At 35.3% G+C, this 24,952-nt stretch overlaps 1 protein-coding gene across 2 annotated transcripts in view; it reads right to left on the bottom strand.

Annotated features, from left to right (window-relative positions):
* Positions 1–5,218: 5,218 nt before the first annotated feature.
* The window catches only part of LOC120629298, a 109,042-nt gene continuing 89,308 nt past the window's right edge, over positions 5,219–24,952 (bottom strand). The window contains exons 2-6 of one of the 2 annotated variants that reach the window (XM_039898202.1): positions 19,529–19,570; positions 17,418–17,584; positions 13,929–14,095; positions 8,713–8,851; positions 5,219–6,562 (exon numbers count right to left, since the gene is read on the bottom strand). In XM_039898202.1, coding sequence (XP_039754136.1) covers positions 6,506–6,562; positions 8,713–8,851; positions 13,929–14,095; positions 17,418–17,584; positions 19,529–19,568 — 570 coding nt within the window. In that variant the 5' untranslated portion in view covers positions 19,569–19,570 and the 3' untranslated portion in view covers positions 5,219–6,505. The remainder of the gene's footprint in view (positions 6,563–8,712; positions 8,852–13,928; positions 14,096–17,417; positions 17,585–19,528; positions 19,571–24,952) is intronic. The other variant, XM_039898203.1, reaches the window with a different exon arrangement.

Genomic DNA, 24,952 nt, shown 5'->3' with positions numbered 1-24,952 from the left:
TATTTCTGTTATGTGCTTAAAAGTAACGTAAAAAATTGACAGTGCTGGTATGAAGAAGTGTCGAAATTTACGTCATAAAATGCATTTCTTCCGCTGCTACAATTTACCCAATTACAACGTAATAAATGAAATAAAAAATAAAAATATGTCATATGTTTCGACACTTCATACAAGGACTGTCATTTTTTGCCTCACAAATTGAGATGAAGAGAGTTGTACGATTAGAATGTAATAGATAATTAGAGTATCGTTCTACTGTCGGTTGTTAGTTTGATATTTGATAAATTGAGGTTGTTGTCCAGTTTAGATTGTTGTGTGGACCGCCAGGGTATTTTTTTACCCCAGCCTTAAACAATTGTAGATCTGGGGTAGGATATTCTGCGTTTTTTAAACGTAAACGTATGTCGCATATTAAAACTATGATTATATTTAAGTTTTGACATCAATTCTTAACCTAGCGTATGGATATAACGTAATATTTTAATGGAATAGTAAATATTTTAGATTTATTACAGTATCCGGCACTTAAGTTGAGATCAGGGAGCTTTAATTCTCTCTAATGAAATTTGTAATGTTCTTCTCTATAGAGGTGTCAAATTGGACTTCATGAAGTATATTTCAAGGGTTGTTACGATTTCAATTCCATGTAAATCGTTAATATACTTATGGCAGTCAAATTGAAACATATCAACCGTTAATTGCATTTGTGACGTGAATTTTGACGGTTCTATTATGAAGTGTCATATTATATTTTATAAAAGTTTCTGCGACTCGTGGGAATGACGTTAAACGATTATTTAGCTTGTCATGTCTCAACTTCCGTGACGGATGCTGTATACTTATTGAAATACTCATTACCTATATTTATATTGTTTTTTTTAATACATTTTGTCTTCTTTTATGTGACTAAAAGTGTCCTTTAGAAGGGATACTAAAATGATATAGACAGTGTTATGTCGATTCGCTAAATATTAAAAAAATACTTGAATAATTAATATTAAAAACTTTTTGTTCGGTTATTCAAAAACGCAAAAGTAAAATATTATTATATTAATAATAAATGTACCCCAAATTAAATTTGCTCAAACATTTTAAATTCTCTTTATTTAATTTATCCATTTAGCGGATTGAATTTGTCTATACCATTATATTTTAATAACTTTTTTCGTTTTCATTTGCATGGTCCAAAATATTGGACCCACAAAAATTATATTTGTCAATACAAAATATATATAGAATCGACTAAGTATGAAGGATTAATTAATGACTATAGGTTAACTGAGATAAAAAGTAACCAATGTTTCGGATTACTATGAGTTGTACCAAAAATGTTATAGTATCATAGAAGAAAAACTCTTTTGTGCATGCCCTGAACTCCCCCTCCCGTTATTAGCCTGCAACACACCGCTGTCGTCCTACAGATGATTCCAGGGCTGCCACCTATTTGATTTCAATATTTTATAACCGATCTTTTACGTCATTCAGATTAGTCAGATTTTAAATTTGCTAAAAATAATATTGCATCGAGGTTACCGTTAATCTGTTACATAATATGGACCAAACGTTTTATTTTTTTAATCTGTTGACGTCGTTGGCAAAACTCATAGCATTCCTTAAGATGCAGAGGATAATAATCTACTAAATGAGGTGTGAGTAAAAAAATATTACTTTAAATAATTATTTCTTTGAATAGTACTTTAGAACACTTGTCAGTCTCTTATGATTAAAATTTTCAAAGTACCGATTTTTCCATCAAAAGTAAACACCATCTAGTAATTAAAAGACTTCCGGACTTAAATTAGGAAGTAGAGGCATTGATATGGGAACCCAAGTACACACAGTTCTTTGTTTCAGAATCCAGAATTCAACTTTTGTGAGTGGTATTTAATAATTTACATGAGATAATTAGGAAAAGTCTGGTTTTACTTGCGTATATTTTGGTCACTGTATATGAATCACATTGCGCAACGTGAACGTACGTTGACCAAGAAAGTTAGACAAGTCTGCGGCTAACCGTACAAAAAAACACTGTGTGCAATTGAGTTTTATATATACTCGTATCAATGGGTAGAGATAAATCCAATTTATTAATTATTATTTTCTATAATACATTTAATATTGGTCTACAACACTTTATTTTAACACCAAAAAGACAACATCTAGTAAACACCAATAGCTATTAATTTTGCTGATATTGTAGTAAATACTTTTAAACTGTGATTATTATTTTTATTTTATTTATTTATTAATTAACACATTTATTTGATTAATCCTATTCAGATTTAAGTGTTTCACGAGCAGACAATAAAATAGTTAGACACACATTCGTCTAATAATGGTGAAATGTGTTCACTGCGAAGCTAGTGAGCTCACTCACTTGCCAGAGACTGGCATATTTAGACCCAGCATCAATTGTTTAACGGGCCAGTTAAACAATTGGTCGGTGTCAGGCCATATGCTAAACATATGTAGCGAGTCTAACTCTCGAGTAATTGCATTGTTATTAGGGGCCCGTCTAAATTTGGAGTAGTACGAATTTCAAAGACATAAAACAGCGATCTTCATGTTATTGCTGACACCCGATGGTCTTATTGTCACTGTTCTTTAGTTGGCTACTGTTGGTCGTAGACTGGAGTGGCGTAAATTTTTTTTTTTAGTAAAAGAACACTACGAGTGATATTTAAACTTGACTACCCCTTTCTCCTCAAACAAAGATTAAAAGTTGGGTTAGGACTGGGTGAGATAAGCGTGATTAAGAAAACAAACAGCATCCTTGATGAAAAGAACGTGGGTAAACAGTAACGGCATTCTGAAAGCGAATTTTAATAAATCGATACGACCCTCCGATTTACAAGCTGTATATTAAACTCCACGTAGGGCTGCCTGGACGCAGAAATTCTAATTTGTAACTTTTTGTATATTGCATATTAATATTTCATGTAAGTTTTTTTTGATTTAGTTTAGTTTTTAATTATTCTGTAATAGGGTACATGGGTCATAGTTACCAAATTGCATAAATAAAATAAAAATTAATTTGTTCTTACAGATTTCAGTAGGTTCCTCTTAACGTGCGTTAACGGAAAGTGGAATTTCAGATGCAAGTTCAGTGCTAAGCTCAAATGGTATACGACAGTTGGAGGCCTCTTTCAATGAAGCCAACCAATAATCGTGCGAAAAATTAAATCGTGTTAAATTAAACGGCCTATCTAAACTACGTATTAAAGTCTGTGGTCGCCCAATGAAGTGTAATTAGGAGTGGTAAAAATATAATGGAGAGTGTTAAAAAACATGCGTTGCGAAACGGAGACGCTAAAAAATATAAAATTTGATCAATGTTTGTCTAGTTTTTGACCGGTAATGTAAAATATGTTGCCCGTTTCCTATATTTAATATTCAGTTTTGAATTGATCGTTTTGATATCAATTTTATGAAATAAACTGTTGAGAAAAGGTGTTTACGATTGCGACGTGCCTTAAGATCCTATTTAAAGAAGTCATTTTATTTCATTTTATACAATAAGTTTATACTTTTTTTTAGTAATGGAATAAACAGGATGCAGTTTAAGGTAGCTACTCAAAATGCTTCAACTAAAAAAACCATCAACGTGTTTTAACCCTTAACTTTTGCAGTAGTTTTGATCGCAACTTTTTAATTGATACTTTTGATACGAATTTTTTATATCGCTAGTGTATCCAATTGTATTAATTGAATCAGTGTTCACTTCTCATACGAATGTTGCTTTTGTATCTATATAGTTGCACAAGCAACTAAGTCAGTTGATAGTTGCTATTTTGCTTCGACTACGCACATATTTTATTGCATGCAGATGATATTTCTCAGGACCTTCCCGACTAGACCTGTATATTCAAAATTGTATATTTTGTATTGATGCCAAGTTCAATTTGATTTTTTTCAAACCAAAAAACACGAAACCTAATAAAATAAAGCGTCGTATTTTTAAAAAAATTGACATGGATTTAATCCTAAATATGAAGATCTAGGTATTTTCTAACTTAAATACATTTTAAACAAGTTTATAAGCAAATAAGTAATCAAAACTACATCATAGAGGGGTCGTTTTATCCACGTGAATTGGGTTTTCAAAGTCAGCACTGAATTTAGAGGGTTAATTTACAATCAGAAATCAAAAATAGAATTCAATCTTTTAATAACTTTGAAATAAGTGTATAAAAAATACAATTTTATATAATTTAAGCTCTGAAGTAGAGTTTACAGTAAATATTCTCAAACTCGTTATACGGTAAACAGATTGATTTAAATTTGTTAACACAAAATGAGTTTGAGTGGGTATTCTTTGTTGCAAATCTGTATTTCTGTTGCACACCGGTATTTCAGTTGCATTGGTATATTTCAGTTGCATGCGTGTATTTTAGTTGCACACGAGTATTGTAGTTGCATGCTTGTAGTTCAGTTGCAAGCCCGTATTACCTACTTGAGCGAATTAGATACGTACATAATGTTTTGAATGAATCGGACGGTAAGGTTTTAGAATGAATACTGAGTTGTACTATTTAAACTGAATGATAATCAATATGCTGTTTGAAATGGAAATAATTCTAAAGCTACCTAAAATCATATTTCAACAATATTAACTTTAATTTCCGTAATATAATAATAATATATTCAATAGTTTTTATCTAAAGCAAATATATTTAGGGATATCTCAATTGTAAAGTCTTCAAAAATATGATATTGAACATAATATATGTCTTGATATATTTTGATATATTATAATGATAAGGATTATGGTGGTATGATGGTTTGCGGAAAATAAGTTATCTTCTAGAATGATTTGCGGTAAAGGTTATATTAAAAATGATATGTGGATATTTCGTAAATGAATTATATGATTTATAAACGTTAATATATATGTAGAAACGGTAAGTTGTACCGAACCAAACTATTATAATGTTCAAAATTTATTTATATGATATATATATATTCTTCGTTTAAAATATCATTCGGATTTGAGATATGTATACAATGAAATGAATACTTATACCCCTTGACACATTAAATATACAATAATGTATATTTCAAATTATACACTAACATAGTATAGACAATCATACAGTAACGCACTCAGCTACTTTTAAAAATAAAACAATCGATTTAATAGAAACTTAACCTAACATATTTCACTATAAAATAAAATATACAGATTTGAATAAAAATCCTAAAGTTGTAAACGTACCTTTACAAGTATGGATACTACAATAATATACGATTAAGGTACTACAAAATATTTTCCATATTTTAAGAGAGATAAAATTATCACTTCGAAATATAAAGACCGCTGTCCACAAAAACTACGTAGGTCAATAAGATATCGCTAAAATTTTATGACGCCAGCTGAGTGCCAAGTATGAGATATTCTACCTGAGGAAATCTAGTTACCATACTGGGAAACCGTACTGTCACTAGATGTTCTATTACATATACATCGTAGATAACTTTTACGCGATCGAAAGGTAAACGTAGGTAGAAAATCTAACACTTGGCATTCTTTACTTACTTCTCGAAATGGCTCAGCGAGTTAGTATAGTCGACGAGCTTACCCAAACATGTGCAAAATTCAACTTGACTATGCTTCGTAATGCGACACTACAGATCATATTTGAATTCATTAGGAAATTCTAAGAAATTCAAATGGTAACCAGTAATTTACTTATAACTGCAATTTGTGATAGTAAACCTAAAAGTTCTGAAAGAACAGTGTAGTCATAGATTGCAATGTGATACGGTTTCAATGACATTTAATATTAAATGCATCGATGTAAAATACCAAGCAAGTGTTCCCGCCGAAAATTTGCATTAGTTTGGGATAGCCTGTTGATTTGGTCAAAGTTACGAAAGTATACAAGCAAAATTTATGAGCTTCCAATGGTAAAGTCTAAAAGTCCGTAAATGTTAAAAAATTCTACGTCAATATGTTTCTCAAAGTTATTTAGAAGTAATTAAAAATAAATTCAACAAAACTCTAGAGATATCTTTAATTCTACGAATTATACAGGATGTTTTAAAAGTTCTTTGATCATTTCAAGAGTCGATAACTATCTTCACCTGCAACTTTTGTTGTAATAAGTATCTTACAACAGACATATGCAAAAACTAACTTTTACTATGATACTCAAATTGTATCACACCTGAAACTATGGTTTATGAATATGGTTATGGAATTTGAATTTGAATTATTATTGCAAATTTGAATTATTATTGCAAACTACGCACAAAGTGCATTTTGATTATAATTTATAGGCGAACTGTATTTAAGTTAACTGTCAGATGTTGAGGTTATAAGTGTGGCACGATTTAGTATCGTAGTAGTACAAATTGCAGTTGAGTTTTTTATCTGTGCGATTTATCCAACAATTTTAAATTATAATCTCTTGGAATTAGCAAGAACTTTATTCACACCCTGTGTCCAGCGGTACCACGACATATTATCGCTAGATGTTAGTTACGCTACGAGTGGTCGGTCGGCTTAGGTGTCGCTTGCGACTGAGGGTTGCCTGATGAGGTCCACATCTTGAACGCTGATCTGAAAGATATAGTGATACATTAAAAATCATTATTCGTCCCTCGTATAACGCTTACGGACAAAACCCAAAAGAAGCGGAACGAGCGAGCGAGGTATAGTATAAAAACAAATTTGTGCTTGGTGCTAGGTACACTTGGTGCGTGGAGAAAAGTCTACACTTTTTTATGGCAATAGACTGGCGCTTGACCACAATCACACCCGATGGAAATGTAGATGTGGTGTATGATGGAATCCGCTTGCCAAGAAGATACCCACTCAATCTTTTTTTAAGGACACCCAGGTTGTAAGAATATGGAAACACTGTACCCACAGGAAGGTAGTTCCGGACCCCAGCCATGCGTACAAGAAAAAAAGATGCGAATTGCTTCGAAATATCTTAAACACACAACTTCAAAACGGACAAGATTATTTAAATACATAGAACTCTGACTGCTTCAATATATCTGATGTACAAATCATAGCTTCAATTTTGTTCCCCAATTGATGCCTCAAGTGACATAGGAGTGTCTCTGGTAGTATTTTAAATGTTGGTTTCCGCTCGTATTACTGCGTCTCGCTTACATCGCCAAAATGGCGTCAATCTATTGGAGAAAATAGCAAAGTGACAGTCGCCGGTCCGTCTTTAATAATAAAGGTAAATAGCCGATTCCAATCTCAAATTCTGAGTTTTCCTTATAATTATAAATGAGGCACCAAGCAGGTTGCAAGGCAGGGCAAGCAAGGTACAAGCCCTAAAAAATGATCACCCTGTTTCCATTAACCTGAGGCGTAGGTGTTCTTAATTTATTAAGGCGTGTTAGGTTTTTTTTTTGGTTGGTTTTTTCGTTAGTAGGTTCTTAATTTATTTTCTGTTTCAGTCTCGATGAACAGACAGCCTACAGTTTGAAATTGGACACAGCGTCAGCACCTTCACAAAAAACATTGAGTATTAATTGTTAGAGTTCCGAAGCCTTTCCCAAAAGGATACTACATGAGCTCTAACAATACAATACAAGTTAGGCACTTTCGATTCGTCGAAATTGTAGACGCGCTGCAATACCGCGGCAGACCTATGAGTATCCAGATAGAATCGTTATACAGGGTTAAATAAAAAACACCAGAAAGCTCTTGACCCGTAGTTTCTATAACAAAATATAACAACTTTTGTTCTACGACTTTTCAAAATTCAGTATTAATTTATTTCATTCAAAAAATAATAATAGATCTCTAAAGTGACATTACACTGTGACATCGAAGTAGTCGCGTAGTCGGGTCAGTGACCGCACGATAGAGTCGTGGTTTGCGCGCTGTTGCCCATGTTACATTCATCATCATATCAATCCATAACCGGCCCGCTACAGGACACCGGTCTCCTCCCATAATGAGAACACACACCTTTGAGAACATTATGGAGACCTCCTAGGCAAGCAGGTTTCCTCAAGATGTTTTCCTTCACCGTAGAAGCAAGTGATATTTTAATTGATTAAAACGCACATCACTTTGAAAAGTTATAGGTGGTTGCTGGGATTCGAACTCGGCCCCTCTAAAGTGAAGGCGAAGTTTCATCACCGCTGGCCTGTTACATTACAGAGAAACAAATAAAAAGTAGAGTATCTATGTAAAATATTGAAAATTCATAATTTCACAAACTATAAAGTAAAAAAAAGTCATAGAACAATAGCTGTTAGATTAAATATAAACAGCTACAGGCATAAAGCGTTCTGGTGTTTTTTATTTAAACCTGGATTGCACTCGTATGGCAGAACATTCTTTTTATTTTAAGCTCGTCCGATGTGCATTGTGTTAAGAATCATGTGCTGTAATAACGCTAAGGCTGCTTGGCGACAGAAATAAGCGTGGTTTTAGTACTTCCCCGGATAAGCTGTCACAATGGCAAAGGTTGCTTGGAAGCATCCGGCTCCGCTTTTATCTCTCACAAGATAAAAAAATGAATTTTGAAATGTAAAATGTATATTGTTAATGTTGGAAAAGAGCAACTGCTGAGTTTCTTGCCGGCTTCTTCTCGGTAGAATCTGCCTTCCGAACTGGTGGTAGAGTCACTACACACAGACAGACTTGACGTTTCAAAAGTGCTTATATTAGGCCTACTTGAAATAAATGTTGAATGAATGAATTTTTGAATTTTGAATAGCTGTTCTTCTACTAGGTACCTGCGGCTTCAGCTTAGGCCTTTCCTGCCGCTGGTTGTGCTGGCTCTCCACCACGCTGACGCAGTGCTTCTGCGTGGAGCGAACGCGCACGTCGTACTCCTCCTGGAACATCAGGTTGCACCAGTGCAGGCAGAGACATCTGGAACAAGACACCGTTTCGGTTATAACATGCTGGCAGCGTGACAATTGTATCCCTAACAGACTACCATCAACCATCAAAGACTTCACAACTTATCATCATTTTCATCATCATTCAACCCATTACTGGCCCTCTACAGGGCAATACACTTTTATTGTACACCAAAGAAAAAAGTAGTTACAGAGATATAAATACATATCAAGAGAGTACAATTTGGTTGGTTGGTACAAAACAACAGGAAACAACTTTTTGTTAAAAATAATAAAAATTAGGGTTCACTAAATGAATCCAATTTAGCGGGGCCAAGCAATTACCAAACAATAAAGAATAAACATTTCACTAAAAGTTATACTGCAGTCTGCAACATCGTCATTATGAAACCATTCCCAGCCTACTGCAGGCATGGATGGGTCTCCACTCAGAATGAGAAGGGTTCAGGCCGTAGTCCACTAGCCCCGTCCCCGTCCACTAGCACTAGTCCGTAGCCCTGTGCGTGCCTGTTGTAGCAGTATAAATTTTAGTGGAGAAAAATGTTCATTGTTTATTGTTTGTTGATTGCTTCGCCCGCCATTATTGCAATAAATTTTATTCATTAACTGAACCCAAATTTTTATGATTGCAAAAAAAAAAACAAATAGGTCGTTAGATAACGCCTAGTACATTGCGCTACATTCTCTATAAGACTGATATAATAAGAAAAAGGCATAAGGCAATATACTAATGTCGGCATTGGTGATAGTTGTTGTAGCTTAGTGGTCAAAGCGCTTAAGCCGCGATTGCCAGAGAGGCGCAGGTTCAAATCCTCTGGGTACCGTAGTTCATAAATGCATTAAAAAAAACTAAAAAAATAGAAAAACACTAATTAAAATTATAAAAAAAAGCAATGTATCAATTTTTGTTTCAAAAGTGTCTCATTGTAATATGGACCTCTGAAAAGTAGATCGAAACTATAATTTTTCCTACTAGATGGCTAAGACTGATGTAAAAAGTCATATACCGATTTCGGCATCGGCGGTAGCTTAGCGGTCAAAGCGCTCAGGCCACGTTTTCAGAGAGTCACAAGTTCCGTTATTTTTATATGCATTACTGCCCTTGTCGTTCTCATTAAGTCAAGTAACGGAAAGTTCCCCAGTAAGTAGTTGCAAGCCGTAACTCGTCCCCGGGCACCGTATATCCCGGGCGATCGGTACTTAGCTAAATTAAAAGATAAGCCAACTTTTAGCGGAATGAAACGTTCGCTATTGGCGGCGTACAAAGCTACGACGCATTTTTCCGCAGGAACTGAAAATTCAAACGTACCTTAAATACACCTAGCGTTGTCCCATAAAACATTGGTATAGTTGCTGGGCACCGTAAGAAGGCTCAGAGTCACTCAGCGGGCGATTGAGAGAGTCATCCTAGTATCAGCTTGACGACCTTAAATATACCTAGCGTACATTATTCTACTAGTTACACCCTTTCATTTGATACTCATATTGAACTCCTATTTCATCAAACATTGCAAAGAACCGTCCCGATTAATTAAACTCTCAAAGCAAAGAAACTCGGTTCATCTGTTCGGGAAATATGATGCCACAGACACACACATGCAAACAGCCACACAAGCTGATGACAAAACCGTAGTTTTTGCGTCGGGGTTCAAAAAATAGCTATAAATGCAAGGTAGATAGCGCGCGTACACCCATGATGAGTTATATAGTTATTAATTTGGTATGCATGTCACCTATGCTATGGAAAAAGGCATGTTCTTTATATACCGATCTCTCAAATAGTTCCCGTAGTAAGATTAAAAATTGTTAATGGGCGAAGTCTTAGACCCAATTTTGAAGTCCACGCAGACGAATTCGCGAGCAGAAGTGAATAATATAAATAAATAATAATATACAGATTAACACCTAGACACTGAAAAAGATTTGTGTTCATCACACAAACATTTTCCATTTTTGGGAATCGAACCCACATCCTCGGACTCAGAAGGCAGGATCCCCGGCCGCTGCGCCAATCAGCCGTCTATTGGAGATGGGCGGAAATTAACGTGGAACCTATTTTAGATTGACGTAAAGCCAGAAATTCCTTGCACACGAAGTCACGCATCGGTTCATAGATAAAAGAAATCTTTCTCATAAAAGTATCTCAATAAAACTTGGAAAGCCGCGCAAATCGATGTAATGGTGCGGTTTTTACGTTTTACATCTTGTCTAAAGTAAATATTATGCTCCACAGTTTGATTTCAGACTGGCTTTGTGTACATTCCTTGTGTATCTATATTATATCTATATAATAATTCTTTAGTTTCAGGCAATAATCCCATAGAATGGGTTTGTTTTAAAGTATAATAATATTCGACGGCCGAGTGGCGCAGTTTGCAGCGACCCTGCTTTCTGAGCCCAAGGCCGTGGGTTCGATTTCCGCAACTGGAAAGTGTTTCTGTGATGAGCATTAATGTTTTTCAGTGCCTGGGTGTTTATATGTTTATTCTAAGTATTTATGTATGTTATTTATAAGGGTATTCATTAGTCATCTTATTAGCTATGTAGCGATAAGGCCACCAAATTGTACTATCTTTATATGTATTTATATCTTTGTAACTACTTTTTTTTCTTTGGTGTACAATAAAAGTGTATTCATTCATTCATTCATCTTAGTACAAGCTTACTTTGGGGTTAGAAAGCGATGTGTGTATTGTCGTAGTATATTTATATTTATTTATTTACTAGCTGTTGCCCGCGACTTCGTCTGCGTTTGATTTTGTTTTTTGATGTGGCATTCAATTTAGTATTAGTTCTAAAAAAAATTAAGTATTCAGTATCGCTAAGCCTTAAATGAGGTGTTGGTGCTGCTGTCTGCTGAGGAGTTCTGTTCTCTATCTCCAACCATCAGATCTACACAAGTTTGGGCAAAACTAAACCCATATTATAACCTCTATAGTACAAAAATAATTATTTAAATCGGTTATAATTTGTCGTAAAAAAAAAATATATATATTAGTAGTAGGCCTTGAAACGGCGCGTATTTTGAGGAGGTTCCTCACTCTGGAACCCTGACCGCCGGTTGCTTTGGCATTCAAAAGCCCCGCAAGCGGAGGGTGGATATTTTTTTTTTTATAAGTTTTTAATTGTGTTGTTTTTATTATAATTAAGAATTGATAAGAATTCAAAAAAATGAAAATCAATAATTGATAGAGAATACTATTAATAAAGATAATGGAAATGTGAAAAGTTAACTTAAAACCTACAATTACAAAATAAGATATGCCCTGCGGTTTCACCTGCGAAAAGTACAGGACGCATTCCACAGCATACTGCTACATAGTCTAAAACCGTTTGTGGAAACCCCGCCCGCGTGGAAACCGTTTGTTTTCCAGGGATACAAAGTAGCCTTTACTTATTTACTATTCGCCCTTTTAACTAACTCTATGCCAAAAATCTAGTTGAGTGGTTGTTTAGTAAGTGCGTGAAAGAAGGACATACAGACACACACATAGACACACTTTCTCATTTTCATTTATAATTATACAGTAGAGATAGCGATGCAGCATATGTTATCTTCTCTTTGGCTTGACTACTAGTGGGAGGCTTCACCGCATCTAGATACTACCCCACCGATAAAGGCGTTTAAGCTAACCGGTACGATATTGCGTACCATCCGATTAATCGTTATTTATTTATTTATAATTTATCAATCGTTATAACTAAACAATCGTTATCTTGAAGTCTTAAAATTCCTATGAGTTTATATGGACGTTGCACGTTCCTCTTCCATTATATAAATACTTAAAAATACCTCTGAACTATACAAAAATATTAAACTATCTATCTACCTAAAATTTAAGACCGGTTTGCGCTGGACGGACAAAATTCAAAATTAACCCAGTTTACAAGTACTTTTGAAACGTCAAGTCAGTCTGTTTATAGTGACTCCACCACTGCACCGGTTCGGAAGGCAAATTCCAGCGAGAAGAGCCAGCACAAAACTCAGCAGATTGCTCTTTTACAACATCATTTTACAGTTTACAACCTTCAAAACTTTCTATCTTGTGAGATATGAGAGCGGAGCTAGCTTCCAAGCAGCCTTGTCGTTAAAAAAATCATCAATCGTATAGTAAGCACGATTTATTAAATGTGTTTTAACACATTGTTTAAACTTATTGTTGTTTTGAACATACAAGTTTCCAAAACCGACAATCCTGTATTGGAGCAGTGTAGGTCTACGCTCTAAATGCTTCCTCCTATTGAAGTGGAGAGCTGCGCCCAGTGGTACGAGTATATATGACGTTAATATACCGATGAATATAAGCAGGGATTTGCGAGCGGCCCATTGCAGCGTATAACATGATTAGCAAAATGAGCTGTATTCGCTCTTTTATGCAAACCCGACGGCGATTACGCGAGAAGCGGCGATCCAGCATTAAATATTTAGGGAACGCTCCGTGTAGCTGTACTCACCTAAAATATTTACACAGGAGATTTTTTAAATGTTGGATAGAAGCAGGCGTAACTTTGCGGGATTCCATCATTAAAAATGAAATTGAAAGAGGCTATGCCCTATCTTGACCTAGGCATCGGCTAAATCGAATTCGTAACGGTTTAAGCGATTCCTATAGAGTAAAACGTTTCACCAACTCTTAGGTGATAACTATTGGTGAGTTGTTGATGTGGGCTTTAAACTATTCATAACATTTATGTACTTAGTATTTTCGTAGCTAAAGAAGGATATGTTATATATTTCTGATCGTTTTACAAGATTTAGTATTTTAGGTACGTTTTACTTAAGTATTTACTACATTTTCCAACTACTTACGTGTATATTATTGAATTTGACGACTACATATTCTGCGATAAAATAGACTATTTTTTGGAGAAGGTTTTATGGCTCAACGATGGTGGCGTACGTTTATTATATTTCATTTCTTTTTATTTTGTATGCTCTTATTAGTTTTATCACACTTGTTTCTTTATATGCTTAAAACATACCTTACAGTTAGAAAAAAGTTTAGGACAAGTTAGAAAAAATGGAGTGTAACTTGTAGTAGAATAAAAAAAAATGAACAGGATTCTTACAAGCTAATTTCAGTTACCTCATTACAGCTCCCAGCACTCCTGCCCCCACGAGCGCTGCGCCAGCCCCCATCAGATAGTAGCGGTGCTGAGCGGCCTCGGCCCCCGGGGACAGCTGCACCAGCCCCACCACCAGCACCACTATGCCCAGGAGGAGAGATCCCACGATCGCGTACAGTCCTGCCACCTGGGGAATAAAATAAATAAATAAATATACTACGACAATAGACACATCGCCATCTAGCCCCAAAGTAAGCGTAGCTTGTGTTATAGGTACTAAGATGAATGTAAACACACGCGCTAGCAACCCCCGTGTCACCTTTCCAGCTACGCCATATCCATTCCATTTTTAAGCATTCCACAACTGGAAAATGTTTGTGGGATGAACATGAATGTTTTTCAGTGTCTGGGAGTTTATCTGTATATTATAAGTATTTATGTATTATAATATACATAAATACTTAATAGAAATATTCATCAGTCATCTTAGTACCCTTTACAAAATGCTTACTTTGGGGATAGATGGCAATGTATGTATTGTCGTAGTATATTTATTTATATTTGAATCTAGCTGTTGCCCGCGACTTCGTCTTCGCTTTTGTTTTTGTCTTGAAGCAAAGGTTGTCTATTGTTGTAAAATAATCGGATGTGGATTTTTCAATTAAGTTTTGTTGAGGTATCCTTTTTTTCTATTTTTTTAATCTCACGATGATGTAAAATATTATTTCTAAAATAAACGTCGCCAAAATTACTCCTTATTATATCAGCTACTTGCCAATAAAATCCCGTCTTAATTGGTCAGGCCATTTCAGAGAATAGTCAGAACACACAGACAGAAAGACAGTCCCAGCGGGATTTGTTAAAAGCCGTAATTAATGCGGACAAAGTCGCGGGCCACAGCTGTTATTGAATTTTTGTACGATTATAATTGAAATTTTTAAGGTTCGCGAACATCGCCAGTTTTCTAACCGACGTGAGAATTTTTCTCTGAAATCTTACAGGTTTTGCCTGAAATGAGAATGCACTGAAACTCGTCATCCATAATTAAGAATGCTAATAAATAAAGCAGTTATATCAGTGCCATCGTAAAGTACTCCTAATCACTTTATTTATAAACATGTGAATGTTTAATAAGTTTAATGAGTGGGTTCACTTTTTGGTGGAACATTCTTTGATGTTGTAAAAGGTCAGTGCAAAGGCTGTACAAACTGCCCGTAGGCCAATTTGCATAAAATATAAACTTCAGCCGCCGGCAAAGGGCATTTGGAACGACCAATGAAATCAACCGACCAATAAAATATGAATATCCACCTATCACGATGCTTTATAATATTAAAATATTCTCTTTTCCACAGTCAGAATATTCAACAGTAGATTGTGTTACAAAGGCCTAAAACACATCTCATATAATAGTACTTCAGCTGAGAATTAAAAAAAAAAAACTACTTATTAGTTTCGTGACTACCCGCCAAGCAGTTTATTTATTTATGTATTTAGTACCAGAAATTTAAAAATTAACATAAAAAGGACAGAGTACTCAAGGACAACTTATCTCTAAGAGATTTCTTTCAGAAGCCCTTAAATGTGAGAAAAATTGAAGAGTAGCTGAGTAGGTACTTAAAGAAATAACTGATACCCAGTGGCGTGTATTGGGTTCCATACCAGGGTATGCATACTGCAGGAAAATTGAATGTAACAGCTAAAATTCCCCTCGTATACAGATTATATATCAATATTAGGGTATGCAGTGCTTTTGTACATATATGAAGTGCACGCCACTGCTGATACCAAGGCGGTTAGTGACTTCATACCATTTAGCAGTTGACAGTAATCATTTTACCTCTAATGTTCTAAGCGTTCACCATAAAATGTGAAAATAGGAAAAGTTTGTGAGCTAGCAACATTCCGCGGGTGTGAATAGAGCTAAACGCGAGTATAAACGCGCGGCGCGTTTTCACTGTTTTTGGCCACAATGCACTGCATAAAATAATGGCTGAATGCAAATTCTTCACGTTCTTAATTCAATGCAATCATATATATATACGTATATATATATAGTTTCTTACTTAACTAAAGGTGGTGGGTTTAATATTTTTGGTATTTTTAAAATTTATTTCTCTTTGTTTAAATATATATAAGATTTTTTTTGTGCTAGCTTCTGCACAGACTCCGGTCTAATTGAGCTGTGTCTTCCTATACACCGGCAGTGAAATAGCGAGTGCTTGCATTTTATTAGAATGGTTTAAAGCTGTCTTATACTTTAATTGTTCTCTTTTAATTTTGTTTTTTTTAACTTTATTTGTAGGTTGTAATTTATTGTGGTTCTTAAAACAATGTATTATTAATTTCTATAATTTATTGATTTTAATTTTTTTTAATTCTTAACAATGCTTAGGTAAAAAAAATCATGCACCCTCCTGCTTGTGCTTGCGACGCTTTTGAATGCTCAAGCAACCAGCGGACAGGGCTCTAGAGTGTGGAACCTCCTCACAATTATTACTATTAACTATTTATTATTAATATTATGTATATTAATATTATAATAATATGTATATTATTTATATTACTAGATGACGGCAGAGAATTAGTTGGAGCGATGATTTTGAATAAATGATGGGAAAGACTGGTGCGTGATGGAGATGCATGGAAAGGAATGGAGAGCCTTCTTCCAAAGGGCGTAATGAAAAAATTGGTTAAGAAAAATAGTAGCAAAAAGTATAAGGAAAATTTTCTAATAAATAATAGTTTGAATATTTATGTTTTTAACAATTAAGTTTTTTTTCAGTCATAAAGGGCTTTATTATTATAACTATTTATTAATATTAGTAATAACGCGAACGAGCATACAAAGGTCTAAACACATGTCGATTCACGTAAAGCTGACTCCCCAATGGTGGTTCAAATTTTATTGCCGAAGTTCCGACATATGACTGCAATTGACTGCATCGTTGGTAACAAAATATATCGCCATTTTTATCAATCATAGACTGCTGCATCTGGACAAATCACAAGACATATCTATGTCTATGAAAGCAACTCCCTGACTTCTGTTTGTATACTCTGGGGTGGTAATGACAATTTCTTGGGAGAAAAATCCCAATAACGATTTGGGACTCAAACCAAGACCTCTTAATCTGTAGTTGAGTATGCCGAACAATATTCCAACTAAGCATTTCAAAATAAAACTATGGGTGAAGTAGTTTTGAACCTGAGATGTGCCCTGCGGCTTCGCCCGCGTAATTTTGGGAGGCAGCGTACTTCTACCAGACTACTACATAGTCTACACCTGTAGTCATATATGAGATTTTGTCATTTTTTTACAACCATTTTTTTATCTTACGTAATTTTTTTTCTCAATGAAAAGTATACTATATTATTTCTAATACCTCTAAGAATATGTATTGAAAGTTTCATGAAGATCGGTTGACTAGTTTTCGCGTGAAAGCGTAACTAATATATAATATCACATTTATAATATTAAGTAGGGATTATTAAGAAAAATGGCCCACCTTGCCGCACACGTATAGCTCGTCGCGCAGGCGGTGGTCGGGCGAGGGCGTGGCGTCGTCCAGGCGCGCCAACTGTAGCGGCAGCTGGGACGGGCGCCGGCCGCGCTTCTCGTTGCGCCGCCGCTCATGCCGGACCGCTACTGCTGGCATCGCACCGATCATTTTCGCTGCAATTGGTCGATATCAAAACGGTATTCGAGCTCGGGTGCGCTCCCATCGCATGGAGACGCATAGGGACCCGATATGGTTGTTCATCTGAGAGAGACTGCGATCTTTATAATAACAACTAGCTTTTGCCCGCGGCTTCGCTCACTTTAATTTCACGTAAATTACTTAAAAAATCAGAAACTTTCATATAAATTTTCATCCCCTATTTGATGCATTTGGAGATGGAATTTTGAAAATTTGTGAAACACGTATTTCTTTATTTTTAATGTTTCATGTTTCATCAACTTGAAAAATAAATTGATAAATGAAGGATTTTTTAGACACTTCCATCATACCCGCATTTAACCCTCTTAGGGTTGGATATTGCAAAAATCCTTTCTTAGCGGATGCCTACGTTGCAATAACTATCCGTGTGCAAAATTTCAGCCCGATCCGTCAAGTGGTTAGAGCTGTGCGTTGCTGTCTGTCTGTCTGTCTGTCTGTCTGTCTGTCTGTCTGTCTGTCTGTCTGTCTGTCAGTCAGTCAGTCAGTCAGTCAGTCACCTTTGCCCTTTATATGTATAGATGCGTTAACAATGCGTTCAGGGTCTTGATGCAGTGCATGAGGGGTGTTCTTAACAGCGCATATCGACTGCTTTTAAGCCACTATACCCGAAAGGTGTGGATCCCTAGTCCGAAGATTGCGGAGCGTTACTAAAAGCATACTGAGTAGGTTAGACTGCAGGTACGTGGGTCATTGCTGTGCCATTGCAAATGGAATGATCATCTTCGACCCACGTACATTCAGGATAATCTATAGCTATATTAGTAATTAAGTTAAATATGTTTGTTTAGTTTTTAATAATATTATAGAAAGTAAGTTTTAATAGATACTAACAAGATTAGCCTTTAAGACGCTTGAAATAAAATTACGTTTTTGTTATGAAAACCATATCTCGTCCTAACTTCCTCTTTGTAGTAAGGCCCTTTTGCGGATATCTTCAAATGCGGAGAGGATCGTAGAGAAGAAGAGTGCAGTAGCGGGTTTCACGCAAGTGCAGAGGTGACATCCACAGCCCACTCTCTCTCCAAATACCTAGCTCTGCGATACTCTCGAATACTCTCTGTACTAATGGAAGCGCACTCGAAATGATAACCACATTTTTGAAGCACTTTGTCCTCTCAAGAGATGATCAGAAACTTGTTGCTTTGAAAATGTTGTTAAAAATTGTATTTCAAGTAAAATGGATCTAATTCTTCTCGTATGCTAATGCTCGAGGTTATACATAAATCCGCAGAAATAGGCAAGTAACGGAAAATTTGCGAAAAAAAAAACAATGGTATAAAGTGTATTATTTTACAATATGAAGTCCATTTTACTCAAAAGCTTTTTCTGTAATCGGAAACTACTGAAACTAATTAATGCACGATTCATAAAGTTGTGCAATGTAATGAGGAAATATTCGTTGGAGAAAAAGAGAATGCCAAATAGGAATGACAAACATTTTCTTTTTAAAAAATTATCAACGTTCTGATACTTTAAAAATATACCTATCCTGAACGGTGTAGGAAAATATCCTGAGCAAACTCGCAGACCTGAGAGTACTCCATAATGTTCTAGACGGCGTGTTAAGTCCACTAATCTGCTGTAGTGAATATAAACAATTTTCATCCATTTTGGGTATCTCTTTGGCTTTCTCATTTGCTCCAAAACCGTTGAAGTTACAATATTAGCTTCATTTTTTATCTTAAATAATAATGAAAATTCAGTGAATTAAGGTATACCCTACCGCGTTAGCGAGCAGCGCTAAGCGCTGGCTCTCTCTTTTTGTAGATTAAATCATTGTCTTTATTTATCACTAGTAGGTAATGATGCTTTCTATCGAATAAATGATACGAATCGCCGATGTAAGACGCTAAAAGTCACCGTCAATATACGGATTTGATTAAAAGTAGTTTACTCACGTCGTTGATTCTCTCTTGGCTGTAATAAAGACTGTAGCATATCTGTAACAAAATAAGTTCCTTTATCATTATGTTGATATTGTTAGCGCTAAATACATTGCAACAACATAATATTACCTTAAGATTATGAGCAATAAAATCGGGAATTTTATATCGTTTATAGCAAAACTAAACCGCTGGTGTCCAGAAATCAGAACATTAAATCATAACTCAAAAACTCTAAATTTATACCTGAGTAATTCAGAGAACCGCCTTCCTAGTCAGTCTTTAATACTTGCATTTAAAAAACAAAAGTAATCAGCGTCTTCTCTAGTCCTTGTCTATGGAAGCAAAATGATGAAACATTTGAACAGAATACCAGCGTTGTGGGTACATTAGTATCCGGAACATTAAGCTGAGTCAGAACCTTTTTATTGGCACGACACAAATCTTAGACTTAAGCTATTATTAAATAAGTACTACCTAAATATTTAAGTTACTCCGTATGTAAGTCTGATTGTGTTGTTCTGATAAATAAACAAATTCTATTCTATTCTATTCTATTCTATTCTTATTTAAAATAATTCCAGTAATTTTTCATAAATGACAGTTTTGCGCCTGCAAAAATATTGCATCATCTTTATGAAAAACAGTGATGAGATCTAGGTCAGAGCGCGCTTGCCTTGAAAATGCCTATTCACTCTTGCCTTGAAGGTACTTGAGTTATACGTGGCAGGAAAAACTGATGCTAGGCGGGTGTTCCTAAAGTGAGCGGTACTTCTCAGAAACGTGCATAGAAAATTCAAATCAAGGTCAAAAAAGACCTTATCACAGGCACTTATGAAGCGTTCATACATTTAACATGCTAACACTTATGTTAGGTGATGGTGATAAATATATATATATGATAATTCGTTAACTTAAAACGCGCCCCTGTCCAAGAAGTGTCCACAAGAAACTTAGCCTTGTTGTTTTTGTTACCACCATCACACAAGACCAATTCGTACTCAACCTTTTTTATCAAATGTATAATCTCAATAGTATAATAGGATTTTTCTATAAGCCTACATTTATATAAACTTTGATCTTATTGACAGACATCTTAAGGATTTCATTTGGTAATTTGTTATAAAATGTTTCCTTATTGGCATAATATATTCAAGCACGTATAAGAATTTTCTCTGGGCTGCTCTGTCCTTACGATACGCCGCGTAGTAGCCGATTAGCCCGCGTTTAATGTAATCCGCGTGTCACCTTTGACTGCACCGCGAGATAGCAGTAAAAAGTTAACTTTTAGACCTTTTAGTGGAGTTAACAAAAAGGATGCCACAACTCAAGGCGTCTCACGGTTCTATTCTAGAATGGTGATGGAAGGACTAGATTGTTAAGTTTCTGAACTGAGCTCCTCAAGCCTTCTAGATGTGCCTTAACACGTAATGGAAAGAAGCGCATTTGTATCGGTCCATCCAGCCTCCAGGTGCTACGCTGACACAATTAAACCTACAAAAAGAGGGGTCAAAGTATCATATCACCTTCACAGTTTCAAAAGCATATTTATTTTAATCCCATTCACATAGAATTGTAGTTTCAAGATGGCCTGGACGCATTCAAAGTTCCTGAACGAGTGTTGATTCAGCCCCACAGTCAACTGGGTCACGATGTTTATGAAGGCTTTCGGAAAATGGCTGCCAGAAGAGTTATAGCGGCGCGTTATGAAAACTTGTGATGCACTTTTTGTACAATTATATTGACTTACTTTCCGGTTGAGTTTTTTGGCTTCTGGATTTAATTATTTATTACTAGGCTCGCACAAATCGACAGAGCTTGAAATTGTAAAAAATAAACAATTACATATGTTCTAAAAGATTACCATGAAATGGGAAAAAAGTTTTTGAGCGTTACGCGGGTGTAAGACGAATGCAGGGTGTTTTCACTGTTTTTGGACACAATGCACTGCGTGCAATAATGGCTGAATGAGGGCTCTGTATGTTTTTAATTCTATGAACGTTTCTTCCAAAATAAAGAACTGCTTCGGTGGTTTAGTGGTTAGCATATTCATTATGGCTCACACCGTCTTGGTGCTCTGTGGTAGAACGGGGACGGAAGAACAAGATTGCGGAGTTCCAGAGCACACTTACCGATGTGTCCGGTAAAAAACATTAAGAGTATTGGATATATTACAATCTATCAATACTCTGAACAACATGGTTTCCAACCACAAGTTAAGGAAAATAAGTTAAAAATAAACTCTTAAATACAAAACCACACTTAGCTGTAATCGGACAAAAAAGGCTTAGCTTTCATTCGTCGAAAATGGAAATTGAAAGTTAGTTCCCAGCTTCAGTAGGTAGGTATTATACTTAGGCTTTTACACCAAACGTGCTTTGCCAACAAACATCTCCCGCTAATGCATAGACTAAAGTTTTGAATGCAAAACTGCGGTATTACCTATTTTTAGAAAATACTCTTTTGTTTTGCATTTTCAGCCAACGAAGAAGGCGAGGTTTCACGTGTTACATATTTCTATGTGAATAACTCTTTGCAGGGTAATCCAAATTTGATGCTTCTTTTTATAATCACTTCAAATATGGATGTGTTTAACTCGAACCCGATTTTAGGTGCCACTCTCAGCTAAATCAGGATAAACGAACTAAAAATATTAATAATTATCTATATAGTTTCTCACATGTCTTCTGACTAGTTTCACACGATTCAGTACTTCTTTTAAGATAAAAAAAGGGTAGTGGGTGTGGCAGTGGGAATGGCTGTGGGTGTGGCAGTGGAAGTGGGTGTGGCAGTGAGAGTGGGTGCGGTAGTGGGAATGGCTGTGGGTGAGGCAGGGAGAGTGGGTGTGGCGGTGAGATTGGCTGTGGGTGTGGCAGTGAGAGTGGCTGTGGGTGTGGCAGTGAGAGTGGTTGTGGGTTTGGCAGTGAGAGTGGGTGTTGCAGTGAGAGTGGGTGTTGCAGTGGGGATGGCTGTGACAGTGGGAGTAGTTGTGGCTGTGGGACACTATTTGTTTCGTATCAGAAACGTGGAAAATTATTTAAAGAACTGTTTTTATATTTATTGAAGTGCTTACTAAAGATTCAAATCATTCGCATGCGCTTTTGCGCATTCGACTCCTTAATTTTTACGTCTAGCCCGTAGGACGTACCTAGTCCTTTTGGACGACCTCCTTGGCGCGGCGGTGGGCGCTGTGGTTGTAAGTGGGAGGTCATGGGTTCAATCCCCGGCTGGGGTAATTTGGGTCTGGTCTGTTCTGGTGGGAGGCTAATAACTCAATCGCTATCTGTAGACTTAAGTTTAGATTGACTACTTTTTAAATTTTGATAGTTATTTTAATAAAGGGTAATAAAAGAATTAGGTTCTGTAATTATTAATTTATTATAATAAAAAGTGTAATAAATTCTGTGAAATAAAATATTTTCTAACGTGGAACGGTGTAAGTCAAAAGAGGCACGTTTCAGAGAAAACGTTGTATATGTTGTTTAATAATAGAAAAATTCAAAAAATATGAATTTGATAATCGTTATTTGTGTTGGATATTAATGTAAATTATTAAGAGAGTCTAGTGTTATTTATTTATAGTTTTTAAGAAATTGATCTATTAATATATGTTTAAACTGCATTTTAATATTATTATGTTAATTAAAAATTGTTGAACATTTTCTCTCAAACGTGTGTAAAAATATTGTAATATTACAAAAGTTTATTTTATTTTAGTGAAATAATTTACATAAATTTATCTATTTTATTTTAAATAATTTTTAACTTTACAATAAATGATAATTTCGTACAATTTAAACGTAGGAAGTAATTATATCAACATTTATTTTGAGAACCTTAATGCCTTGGAAAGAGGTAAAAATGGGGATAGAATGTAAGCTGGAAAAATATATAGAGCACGTTGATTTATCCATAGCATTCAAATTGCAAACGCCTGTATGACGATTAAGAGACTTCTTAAGAGAGTTAACTGACTTAACTCTCTTAAGAAGGACATACATGAATCATTAGCGATCACAATTTAGATTCACAGTAATTACGTACAATTTGAATGGTATAGAAACTAGGATCCAGGATAGCAAGAAAAAAGATAGAAGGAATAAAAATTAATATAAACTTTTAGGTATAAACAATGGCCGTAATGCGAAAAATTGAGAATGTAAAGTAATAAATAAATGCTTTTATTTAATTGAATATAAATGCTTAGACAAATCGTGTGTTCACTTTATTTCACCTGCTATCGCGGCAGTCATGTACTAATAAAAATCATGATCGATATTTCATTCATGATTTTTATTTGTACACAATCATGGCTTACGAATCATATAAGTTTTATTAATATTATATTTTAATTGTATGTTTACTATCATAATCACTAAAAAAGGTACGAATTTTTCGTTGTTTAGGTATGGTTAAGTACAATTACAATTGAAGTAGAAAATTTGGAAGAGTTAAGAAAAGAGAGTTTTCCGAAGGCACCGGTTTGTGCTATGGATTTAGTACTCAAGCTATATGTCGTAAACATGGTGGCAACAGTCCACCTCACTTTACGCCACCTCAAATGTGTTGCAAAAAGCGCGTGGCGTCACGTGGGCATGTTTCATAAGTGAAGTTTATTCTCAATGGGATTTATTATTTTAGAAGTAGATGTTATATTTTAAAACACATCTTATTACTCAGTAACTATTGAGAATTATTTATGCTCTAAATTATTTACTGTAGTTACTACGTACTTTTTGTTTTCAGATTATTAAAATATAAACTCTACTTCGATTATCTACAATATGTTTTTATCAATTGATAAATAAGGCGAGGTTTAAATATTCGTGAGTTCAAGTGACGTTACGAAATAGCCGAAAACGATGGAAAGGAAGTAACTCTTGGTATAAAAACAGGTAGAAAACTAACAAGAACTCCGCAAAAAGAAACGTAAATATGTATCTGTTGGGACAGACAGCGGCAAGGCTTTAGATGCTACGGCGACCTCCCCGGCGCGGTCGTCATATAAGTGTAAGGTCTCGAGTTAAATAGCAGGCGAAGGCAGTTTTGGAATTCATAAATTCTTCTTTGTTCTTCTTAATTTTCTCTGGGCTGTTACGGTGGGATGCTTACGGTGTAAATAGATACCACCCCATCGACAAAAATGCTGCCAAAAGTTACGCAGCATTTCGGTTCAATGCCGCGTAGATACCGATTATGTCGATGCGTAATTTATATGCAGTTATACCTGTTTTTTCTTAAAACTTTTGCAGTTATTTCCTCAAAATTATCAATCGCGTAAATGTTTTCTTTATCATGAATACCCAATCAGTAGCCCCTACATCCTTTCCAACCGTCTGTGTATAAGGCTAATTCGAATATCCTAGTGGGTATTCCCACTGGGAAATGTCATCTAAAAGTAGCCTTATTTATATGACACTTTAAAATCATTGCAGTTAG

Source organism: Pararge aegeria, chromosome 14 (genome assembly GCF_905163445.1).
Source record: "Pararge aegeria chromosome 14, ilParAegt1.1, whole genome shotgun sequence".
In the NCBI taxonomy this organism is placed as follows: domain Eukaryota; kingdom Metazoa; phylum Arthropoda; class Insecta; order Lepidoptera; family Nymphalidae; genus Pararge; species Pararge aegeria.
The sequence above is the reverse complement of the archived record's forward strand: the minus strand, read 5'-3'. Positions and strand labels throughout refer to the sequence as shown.